Source organism: Salmo salar, chromosome ssa23, assembly GCF_905237065.1.
Source record: "Salmo salar chromosome ssa23, Ssal_v3.1, whole genome shotgun sequence".
Taxonomy (NCBI): Eukaryota; Metazoa; Chordata; class Actinopteri; order Salmoniformes; family Salmonidae; genus Salmo; species Salmo salar.
The window spans coordinates 21,997,904-22,009,972 of NC_059464.1; the positions used below are offsets into that span (position 1 = coordinate 21,997,904).

Consider the following 12,069-nt stretch of genomic DNA (forward strand, 5'->3'; position numbering starts at 1 on the left):
AGATGGGAATCTCCAGCTTCGGTGATTTTTGCAGTTTGTTCCAGTCAGTGGCAGCAGAGAACTGGAAGGAAAGGTGACCAAAGGAGGAATTGGCTTTGGGGGTGACCAGTGTGATATACCTTCTGGAGCGCGTGCTACGAGTGGGTGCTGCTATGGTGACCAGCGAGCTGAGATAAGGCGGGGCTTTACCTAGCAGAGAGAACCTGTAGCCAGTGGATTTGGCTACGAGTATGAAGCGAGGGCCAGCCAACGAGAGCGTATAGGTCGCAGTGGTGGGTAGTGTATGGGGCTTATGTGACAAAACGGATGGCACTGTGATAGACTGCATCCAGTTTGTTGAGTAGAGTGTTGGAGGATATTTATAAATGACATTGCCGAAGTCGAGGATAGGTAGGATGGTCAGTTTTACGAGGGTATGTTTGGCAGCATGAGTGAAGGATGCTTTGTTGCGAAATAGGAAGCCGATTCTAGATTTAATTTTGGATTGGAGATGCTTAATGTGAGTCTGGAAGGAGTGTTTACAGTCTAGCTAGACACCTAGGTATTTGTAATTATCCACGTATTCTAAGTCAGAGCCGTCCAGAGTAGTGATGCTGGATGGGCGGGCAGGTGCGGGCAGCGATCGGTTGAATAGCATGCATTTAGTTTTATTTGCGTTTAAGAGCAGTTGGAGGCCACGGAAGGAGAGTTGTATGGCATTGAAGCTCGTCTGGAGGTTTGTTAACACAGTGTCCAAAGAAGGGCCAGAAGTATACAGAATGGTGTCATCTGCGTAGAGGTGGATCAGAGAATCACCAGCAGCAAGAGCGACATCATTGATGTATACAGAGAAGAGAGTCAGCCCGAGAATTGAACCCTGTGGCACCCTCATAGAGACTGCCAGAGGTCCGGACAACAGGCCCTCCGATTTGACACACTGAACTCTATCAGAGAAGTAGTTGGTGAACCAGGCGAGGCAATCATTTGAGAAACCAAGGCTGTTGAGTCTGCCGATAAGAATGTGGTGATTGACAGAGTCGAAAGCCTTGGCCAGGTCGATGAATACAGCTGCACAGTAATGTCTCTTATCGATGGCGGTTATGATATCGTTAAGGACCTTGAGCGTGGCTGAGGTGCACCCATGACCGGCTCTGAAACTAGATTGCAGAGCGGAGAAGGTGCGGTGTGATTCAAAATGGTCGGTAATCTGTTTGTTGACTTGGCTTTCGAAGACCTTAGAGATGCAGGGTAGGATAGATATAGGTCTATAGCAGTTTGGGTCTAGAGTGTCTCCCCCTTTGAAGAGGAGATGACCGTGGCAGCTTTCCAATCTTTGGGGATCTCAGACGACACGAAAGAGAGGTTGAACAGGCTAGGGGGTTGCAACAATTTCGGCAGATAATTTTAGAAAGAGAGGGTCCAGATTGTCTAGCCCGGCTGATTTGTAGGGTCCAGCTTTTGCAGCTCCTTCAGAACATCAGCTATCTGGATATGGGTGAAGGAGAAATGGTGGGGGCTTGGGAGGGTTGCTGTGGAGGGTGCCGGGCAGTTGACCGGGGTAGGGGTAGCCAGGTGGAAAGCATGGCCAGCCGTAGAGAAATGCTTATTGAAATTATCAATTAAAGTGGATTTATTGGTTGTAACAGTGTTTCCTAGCCTCAGAGCAGTGGGTAGCTGGGAGGAGGTGCTCCTATTCTCCATGGACTTTACAGTGTCCCAGAACTCTTTTGAGTTTGTACTGCAGGATACAAATTTCTGTTTAAAAAAGCTAGCCTTAGCTTTCATAACTGCCTGTGTATATTGGTTGCTAACTTCCCTGAAAAGTTGCATATCATGGGGGCTATTCGATGCTAATGCAGAACGCCACAGGATGTTTTTGTGCTGGTCAAGGGCAGACAGGTATGGAGTGAACCAAGGGCTATATCTATTCCTGGTTCTACATTTTTTGAATGGGGCATGCTTATTTAAGATGGTGAGGAAGGCACTTTTAAAGGATAACCAGGCATCCTCTACTGTCGGGATGAGGTCAATGTCATTCCAGGATACCTGGGTCAGGTCGATTAGAAAGGCCTGCTCGCAGAAGTGTTTTAGGGAGCGTTTGACAGTGATGAGGGGTGGTCGTTTGACCGCAGACCCATTACGGATGCAGGCAATGAGGCAGTTATCGCTGAGATCTTGGTTGAAAACAGCAGAGGTATATTTGGAGGGCAAGTTGGTTAGGATGATATCTATGAGGGTGCCCGTGTTTACGGATTTGGGGTTATATCTGGTCGGTTCATTGATAAGTTGTGTGAGATTGAGGGCATCAAGCTTAGATTGTAGGATGGCTGGGGTGTTAAGCATGTCCCAGTTTAGGTCACCTAGCAGCACGAGCTCAGAAGATAGATGAGGGGGCAATCAAATCACATATGGTGTCGAGGGCACAGCTGGGGGCAGAGGGTGGTCTATAGCAAGCGGCAACGGTGAGAGACTTGTTTCTGGAAAGGTAAATTTTTAGAAGTAGAAGCTTGAATTGTTTGGGTACAGACCTGGGTACCTACCTTGCAGTAGATTGCAACACTGCCCCCTTTGGCAGTTCTGTCTTGTCAGAAAATGTTATAGTTAGGGATGGAAATTTCAAGGTTTTTGGTCGTCTTCCTAAACCAGGATTCAGACACGGCTAGGACATCCGGATTGGTGAGGACATGACAGGTGTTGTTAGTGTTGATATGATGAGCATGTAAATGTACACTGACTCAGAGCTTGGAGCAAGCTGTTCAGGGTGGAGAGAGGAAGAGCATGGTCACCCTGGTCTCTCATGAGGTCATTTCCTACCCGTGCCTCTGCACTACTTCTCTACCCACTTAAGTTCTCCACCTAATCACCGCTTTCCATGAGGTGTGTGTGTGTGTGTGTGTGTGTGTGTGTGTGTGTGTGTGTGTGTGTGTGTGTGTGTGTGTGTGTGTGTGTGTGTGTGTGTGGCCATGGTACTGTATATTTATGTACAAGTATTTATTTATGACTTTTTACAAGATCGTTAATTCATATGAGTATGGCCTGTCGGTTTTGTTGACACATTTCAAGTGCATTTCCTGTTTGCTCAAGCACACGTCATTACGTTGCACTCTATGAACCTGGACTGCAGGTACAGTATAAAGCTTCTGGCCTAAAACAGTACAGTGGAAACAGGCAGCTGGCGGTACAGGGACACTCCTATCAGCTCCTATTCTCTAGCGAGGACTTGATGAAACATTCATGTTTGAATTGAGACATGGCTTTGTGTGTCCCCGGCTCTGTCTTTGCTCAGAGCACCGTGACTGCAGTAGTGAAATATGGGCTGAGCTGACACACAGCAGAGAGCTGGACGATGAAGTCACCCCTCAGCAGAACAAACGCCTGGCTGAAGGAGCTCCAGCTCAGTGTTAATGTATAGTTTAGAGATGGATCTGTTTAGAGTTGTGTGTTTATCCCACATAGCAAACCATCGGCAACTACAATAGAACACATGTGATTCGTATAAAGCGTCTGACATGTTGCCTGGTCAGAGATTTTTTATTAATCTCTTTAAGTTTCTCTGATGGTGACAAGAGTGATCTGACTGTAAACACACTGATTAAAATTCCACTGGTTCCCTCTGTGGGGGTGCCTGTTTGATTTTGTTTGACTTTGGCCCAGAGTTCTGAAGTTCCATCAGAATCTTCCAAGCTCCTCTGTTTTCAGTTTGGAAACCTCTGAACGGGTTTTACTGTAACACTTTTTCAATGGTCAGTTATAGCTGGTTCCAATTGGTCCAATATAGCAGTCTCTGATTGGTTCATCACAGCATTAAGTGATCGGACCAGTTTAGATGTGTATTAGCAATACGGCAGTTGCTCCACCTTACCCTCTAGTAGGCTAGGCGGAATCATCACCATATGGCTAATTACCTCCAATTCTTTCAAAGCTATAAGAAGTGCCTAGGGGTATATGGACAAGGGTTTGATTTTGTATTGGATTACAGAGGATGGGCGCATCCCATGTGGCCATGTTGGTTTAGAGATGACCATTGACCACACGTTTGATATGAAATGTGATCCTCCTGGATCTCTTAGAGTACATAAACAGAGCTTTATCCCTCCATTCATAACCCTGTTGGCTCCTGACTGGACAGATTCAGAGATGAGCCAATCAGAGGGTCCGGTTGAATGTCACAAGGGTGACCATCTGCTGAAGAGCAGATACAGATGTTACTGGGGTCACAGTGATGCATTCTGGGTCCTCCACATCACCCCTATACATCTGTGTGTTTTCTTGACCTCTGAACTTGAACCTTTTTTGGTTTTCTGTATGTCATTCAGGAGGAAGTTTTCCCCTGAGTGTGGAAGCGATGCTTTATTAGAAAAGTGATACCAATTAAACTAGCAGGTTTATCTGGCAGTTTACAATACACAAACCGTCACTTATGTTCTGGTTTGGTCTCCACACCCAAGTTTCTCACACACCCACACGCACTGTTAGGCGTCTCTCATTTTCTTTCTCACTCACACATTCACTCATACACACACACTCATACACACACTCACAGACATATGCATTGAACCTGATCTTTACCTCGGGTTGTATCCTGTGTCGTTGGCCACTCCTTGTCCCGCCCCCATGATAGCTCTTTTCCCAGGACCCTTACTTCCTGTATTCACCCAGTTCCCATGACAACTTAGCCCTAAATGGGTAGAGACTTTGCTATCAGTGAGTCTTGTCAAAAAGAGCCACAGAGAGACTGTCCACCCAGAAAATCACGCACACACACACACACACACACACAAAACACACCCACACCCACAGAGCGATAGGAGCTTTTGAGTGACACCCAGACAGGCCTCTGAAAGGCACAGAGGAAATGTTCTTTGGTAAACTGATGAGGTGTGGAGAAGAGGGTGATATTCTACAGCCCCAGTGAGCCGGCGCACTGGTACATGTTCAAAGGGCTTTTCTGTGTCGTGTTTTCTTACGCTTTAGAGGGATCCATGTGTTCCTTATGGCCCCATACGCTGGCCATTTCCTCCCTACTGCAGGGGCTGTACAATCTCTCATTTCATATCTTCATAAACTCACTGGGGGAGCGGTGGGGGTTGAAGTGAGAGGATATGAGGGTGTGTGTGTGATTGTGGGTGTCCATTGTGTGAGAGTCCATGTCTCTGTTTGAGTACAGTATTTGTGTATAGTATACGGGTTGGCTGTGTGTTGAGAGGTGATCTGTCTGTAAGTGTGTGTTTGTTTGTGTGTCCCTGCAGGAGAAGCCATATAAATGCAGTGAATGTAACAAGGCCTTCAGTCAGAAGAGAGGTCTGGACGAACACATGAGGACCCACACCGGAGAGAAACCCTTCCAGTGTGATGTGAGTTCTGGGCCTTTGAAGTTGCACTATGCAGAAATCGCTCCGCCGTTTCCTGATTGCTAAGTAAAAGACGCATAACCAAAACTTAAGAACGGGAAGCATAGAAATAGCGCACATAGAACAGATCTACCACTTCTTAGACTTGCTTTCGAGTAGAATTATAGATCCTATAACTCACATTTCAATGTGAATTTGGTCAGGTGGCACCAAAAGTTACATATTTCCACTTTAACCATAACTCCAAATGGTGTGGGGATACAGTACCAGTCATGTTTCTTTGAAATTTTATAAAACGTTTTACTATTTTCTACATTGTAGAATAATATTGAAGACATAAACTATGAAATAACACATATGGAGTCATGTAGAAACCATAAAAGTGTTAAACAAATCAAAATAATTTTTATATTTGACATTCTTCGAAGTAGCCACCCCTTTGCCTTGATAACAGCTTTGCACACTCTTGGCATTCTCTCAACCAGCTTCACCTGGAATGCTTTTCCACCAGTCTTGAAGGAATTCCCACATATGCTGAGCACTTGTTGGCTGCTTTTCCTTCACTCTGCGGTCCAACTCATCCCAAACCATCTCAATTGGGTTGAGGTCGGGTGATTGTGGAGGTCAGGTCATCTGATGCAGCACCATCACTCTCCTTCTTGGTCAAATAGCGCTTCCACAGCCTGGAGGTGTGTTGGGTCATTGTCCTGTTGAAAAACAAATTATATTCCCACTAAGCGCAAACCAGATGGAATGGTGTATCGCTGCAGAATGCTGTGTTAGCCATGCTGGTTGTGTGCCTTCTAAATAAAGACATTCTAAATAAATCACAGACAGTGTCACAAGCAAAGCACCCACACACCATCACACCTCATCCTCCATGCTTCACGGTGGGAACCACACATGCGGAAATCCGTTCACCTACTCTGGGTCTCACAAAGACATGGCGGTTGGAACCAGAAATCTCAAATTTGGACTCATCAGACCAAAGGACAGATTTCCACCAGTCTAATGTCCATAGCTTTTTTTTCTTGGCCCAAGCAAGTCTCTTCTTCTTATTGGTGTCCTTTTTAGTAGTGGTTTCTTTGCGGCAATTCGACCATGAAGGCCTGATTCACACAGTCTCCTCTAAACAGTTGGTGTTGAGATGTGTCTGTTACTTGAACTCTGTGAAGCATTTATTTGGGCTGCAATCTGAGGTGCTGTTAACTCTAATGAACTTATCCGCTGCACTTTAAGAAACTTTCAAAGTTCTTGAAATGTTCCGTATTGACTGACTTTCATGTATTCAAGTAATGATAAACTGTAATTTCTCTTTGTTATTTGAGCTGTTCTTGCCATAATATGGACTTGGTCTTTTACCAAATAGGGCTATCTTCTGTATACCACCTCTACCTTGTCACAACACAACTGATTGGCTCAAATGCATTAAGAAGGAAAGACATTCCACAAATTAACTTTTAACAAGGCACACCTGTTAATTGAAATGCATTCCAGGTGACTATCTCATGAAGCTGGTTGAGAGAATGCCAAGAGTGTGCAAAGCTGTCAAGGCAAAGGGTGGCAATTTTGAACAATCTCAAATATATTTTGATTTATTTAACAGTTTGTTTACTACATGATTCCATATGTGTTATTTCATAGTTTTGATGTCTTCACTATTATTCTACTATGTAGAAAATAGTAAAAATAAAGAAAAACCCTGGAATGAGTGGGTGTGTCCAAACTTTTGACTGGCACTGTATGTATGTGTACATATGTGTGGGTCCGTGCTTTTGTGTCCACGCTTATGTATGTGTGCTTGTGTGTGCATGTGCTCTGCTCAGCCAGACTGTGGCACGGGGCCAGATGTGGGCTAAAACTCAATATGAGGAAGATAAAGATCTCTCTCCTCTGGAGAGGTCTAGTCGACTGATCTCACGTAAACACATTGAGAAGATCAGAGGGAGAAATTACCCTCTGTTTATAATACCGCAGGAGTAATAATGATTCTCAGAGAGAAACACGCGACCACGGGTCCTGCTGATGCTCTGAAAGGATCTTTTAAGACCTGTTAAAGTCTCTGGATCCCCCTCACTTTCCTCTTACCATGTCTGGAAATTGAAAACATCTTTCCTTCCACTGTTTTTATTCTGTTTTATGGAAGACCCACAACTGTGTCTTTTTTTTAAATTACTAGAGTTTTAAATCTGAAAGCCAATCAAATTGGCTGTTTCCTTAACCGTCAGAACCCTCTGACATGATGGCTCTTTTAAGCCCAGACTGGCTGGGTTAGCACTAGGGGGTTCGGGAAACCAAGGACAGTACTGTTATCAGTTATGGCCATCTCTTTATTGTAATCATTTCAAGGATGTGTTTGAATTCAATTTATGAAAGGCATTGTTGATTCACTATTAAAGGCTTTTGAGTGCAATTTTTTTTGTATTTTGTATCTCCAGCCGTCTGTGTTATGACGTGCATCCTAAATGGTGATTTAAACCTGGTTGATGATGTGATCACAGAAAGGGTTACCGCTTGTGAACTTTAGGGGACTGTTTGCATTTTGAATGGATGATATTTAAGTGTGTAGAAGACATGCTGGGAAGCCTGAGTCCGGATGTTGAACTCCTGCACCCATGCCAATGCAGGATTAAGATGACTGGTAGTGTGATATGGAGTCGTTTGTCACGTGTGAAAGTGATCATTTGTGATGGATGTTATGTTTCATTTATTCCCTCTTTATGTCGGGAAAATATGATTTATATCTAAGCCTTCTCTCGTGTGATTTCCAGTACAAACTAAATGTGGTTCAGTCAGCCGGCTCTACCCATAGTAGGGATTGTAAAGCTTAATATTGCTCTGCAGCATAAGATCCATCAGAGAGCTACTATAACAGAGATGTGTATGTAGTGTAATTAAGGTCTAATCCGTTCTAATCTCTAACAGAGCTAACTAACACACTTCTCTTTCCCCTGCTCTCTGTAGGTGTGTGATCTGTCGTTCAGTCTGAAGAAGATGCTGAGCAGGCACAAGCTGACCCACAACCCCAACAGGCCCATGGCAGAATGCTCGCTGTGCCATAAGAAGTTCACCAGGAATGACTACCTCAAAGTGCACATGGAGAATGTTCACGGGGAGACAGAGGGCTAGGACCCATCTACTGTATATGATACTACTGAAGATAAACTACAGTGAGCTCCAAAAGTTTTGGCATAGTGACACATTTGTGGTTGTTTTGGTTCTGTACTCCAGCACTTTGGATTTAAAATGATACAATGACTATGAGGTTAAAGTGCAGACTGTCAGCTTTACTTTGAAGGTATTTTCATCCATATCGGGTGAACCGTTTCAAAATTACAGCACTTTTTGTATAGTCCCCCCATTTTAGGGGACCAAAAGTATTGGGACAAATCCACTTACAGTATGTGTATTAAAGTAGTAAAAAGTTAAGTATTGTGTGCCATATTCATAGCGCATAATGACTACCGTAATTTCCGGACTATTAAGCGCACCTGAATATAAGCCGCACCCACTGAATTTAGAAAAAAATCAATATATTTTGAACATAAATAAGCCGCACATGTCTATAAGCCGCAGGTGCCTACCGGTACATTGAAACAAATTAACTTTACACAGGCTTTAACGAAACACGGCTTGTAACAAAAATAAATAGGCTTTAACGAAACACGGCTTGTAACAAAAAATAAAAAATTAGCAGTAAGCTTTAGTTGTCTTTTTGCACTGAGTCAATTCCTCACGCTGCTGTTTCCAACGTCTTATCATCGACTCATTAAGACCAAGCTCCCGTGCAGCAGCTCTATTTCCTTTTCCAACAGCCAGATCAATCGCCTTCAACTTGAAAGCTGCATCATATGCATTTCTCCGTGTCTTTGCCATGATGAGGGTGACAAAATGACTACCGTAATCAGAATGATGGGAAGTTTGAGAGCGCTCGATTTAATCTAAACAGTAAACAAAAAAGTTGTTTGACCTTAACCCGTTCGGCAATTTCATTGGTCTAATGAAAGCTTCATGCCGCCAAAAAACTGAGCACGTCACAGAATGTGTTTTTTTGGAGAGAAAAAAATTGAAAGCGGGAAAAATCCATATATTAGCCGCGTCATTGTTTAAGCCGTGAGGTTCAAAGCCTGGGAATTAACGGTACATGAAGTTTGTGACTACAAATTTGTCGGATGCATTTTCTGTTTGTTTTGGTTGTGTTTCAGATTATTTTGTGCCCAATAGAAATGAATGGTAAATAATGTATTAGAAACATATTCTATTCTTATTTCCAATAAAAGTGACTACAACATGACAATATTTACCATTCATTTCTATTGGGCACAAAATAATCTGAAACACAACCAGATTAAACAGAAAATGCGTCCAACAAGTTTGTAGAGTCACAATCTTGATGTAGTCGTTGTGTGCTATGAATATGGGACCAAATACTTAACTTTTGGCTACTTTAAAACACATACAAGTGAATTTGTCCCAGTACTTTTAGTCCCCACCATTTTAGGGGAACATCTTCAAAAAGTGCTGTAATTTCGAAACGCTCCACCCGATATGGATGAAAATACCCTCACATTATAGCTGACAGTCTGTGCTTTAACCTCACAGTCACTGTATTAATTCAAATCCAAAGTGCTGGAGTACAGAGCCAAAGCAACAAAACATTTCACTGTCCCAACACTTTTGGAGTTCACTGTATATTTACAGTGTTAAACGTACAGGATGGCCTGCTATGCATTTCAGATGTGGCAATAAGCAGTCTTTTCTTTTTCCTATTAAATATATACAAATGCAAAATATGGAAAAGATTAGATTTCAATATCGGAACATATCCTGCACATCGGAATTATGGAGCACATAGGAATTATGGAGTACATATTCAATTCACAGGGGGTTTGGATGAGGCTCAAGACCCACGCTGTTCTGATCTGCTTCCAAACCGCCCTTCTCTTCCTGTTTATACTTTACATTCAATTGAGTTTTAATAGGAAAGTTTGGGAGTGGCATGTCCAGACAATTCAGCGCAATACAATAACTAGCCTCGCTCCAAAAGTCTCTTTCCTACTTATCGGCTTCTAGGTTCCCATCTCATGCCAACCGTACAGTGCCTTACTCTGTTACAGCTATATGCTTGTGACCAGGTAACACACTTTCCAAAGAGTTTGGAAGACAAAGATGTTTACCAAACACAGCCAGCCTACTCCCTTCCGCCAGCCCACGCATTGTCTGGAAATGCAATGAATTCCTTATTACTGTTGTCAAAGTTACTGTTTGTCAAAAGAAGAGCAACAATTGTTCATAATACTGTATTTCTTGTCTGCTAAGACTGTTTTATATGGTTATTTCATATACTGAGGGACCAATCAGTTTCTTTCTGTTTATACTTCTGTTTTTTTATATCCTGTATGTTCAATGGATAATGTATTTAATGGATGGTGCAATTATGTATGTTTGTCTGTTCTTTTTATATGGCCAGACCATAGCCTTCCTGTGTTCCACAGACTGTTACACATTCCCTCTCTTTTACTATTCATCTCAAACTGTGAATATTTCACATCACACTTCCCTGTTTTGAAATGTACTTCATAAAAACCTCATTACTTACCAAACAGCCATTTACTCTGTTAATTCTAAGTATGTGTTGATTAACTGTTGACTTTGGGGTATTTCGGAAAACACTTGAGAGTTGATTAAATTTGTTTGCTTTGTTGTTGTTAATCTAACCCTTATTCTTGGTTTGGCTGGCAGTCTACTGGGAGCCTAATTTAAGTGTTTTTTTTCCCCCAGTGGCCACAGTCACCACTGATCACCGCTGCCTGATGTCTACAGTTCCCACTTTGCCTGATCTAAAGCAACCCACTAAAGAGGCTATCCGATGGTTGCTCTACTCTCTTCTCTCTGCTCTGCTCTCGCTATAAAGGGACTCACTCCGGACTCATTTCTCACACTCATCCACTGCTGAAGCTCCTGATAGGCTCAAAGGCGTCTGTTTTGAAGGGTTTACTGAGTCTGTGAGAATTTCCTGAATGGCAGCTGGATGCTGGATCAGGCTCCCAGAGCTGGGAGTCTCTAAGCTTGTCATCAAATAGTCTGGGTATAAATCCTGTCATGTTTGACAGTCAGTCTCCGCAAACACATACTCTGGTTTCTAAAACCAATGCATTCGGCATGTCTATTTTCTGTGTTTGGGTGCTTGTTTATGTGTTTTTTTCTGTTGCAAAATCCATCAATAAATCAGATGTATTAAAACTGGTAACACCTATCCCCCCCATAGACTGATTATGCATATGCTAATCTTGCGTGCTTAACACATGGGAGACGGTGGATATGGGAAGCGACATGTACATGCGCCTCCATTCAAAGTCCCAGTGTCCCTGAGGACTGGGCGGCTGGCTGTTCTGCAGGATTCTCAGATCGGATGTGGCCATGTTAACCTCCACTCCCTCTGAAGCTGGGTTCACCACATGGCCGTCCGGGCCGGGCGTGGTTCAGCCAGCACACAGGTCCCTGCACCCACTCTGCCCACTGGGCCGGCTGTGCTCGCTGTCTGTGCCCGCTGTCTGCTCTTAGTGGGCAGGCCTCAGGGCTGAGCTGAGGCTCTCAAACAGTGTCATTTTTTTTCATGTTGTAAACAAAGTATGGGGGCTTTTCTCAACCGTGGAATAACCCTTCCCACACCTCAACGCAAAGTTTAGAGGGTTGATGGCTCTAAAAGATGTTGGCTTTTCCCTTACCAATGTGTGTT

At 43.5% G+C, this 12,069-nt stretch overlaps 1 protein-coding gene across 2 annotated transcripts in view; it reads left to right on the top strand.

Annotated features, from left to right (window-relative positions):
- LOC106584218 (PR domain zinc finger protein 5) overlaps window positions 1–11,566 on the top strand; it is a 68,317-nt gene extending 56,751 nt beyond the window's left edge. The window contains exons 15-17 of one of the 2 annotated variants that reach the window (XM_014169257.2): window positions 5,229–5,333; window positions 8,295–8,500; window positions 11,112–11,566. In XM_014169257.2, the coding sequence (XP_014024732.1) occupies window positions 5,229–5,333; window positions 8,295–8,459 (270 nt within the window). In that variant the 3' untranslated portion in view covers window positions 8,460–8,500; window positions 11,112–11,566. Of the gene's footprint in view, window positions 1–5,228; window positions 5,334–8,294; window positions 8,924–11,111 lie in introns of those variants that run through there. The other variant, XM_014169256.2, reaches the window with a different exon arrangement.
- The last annotated feature ends 503 nt before the right edge of the window (window positions 11,567–12,069 follow it).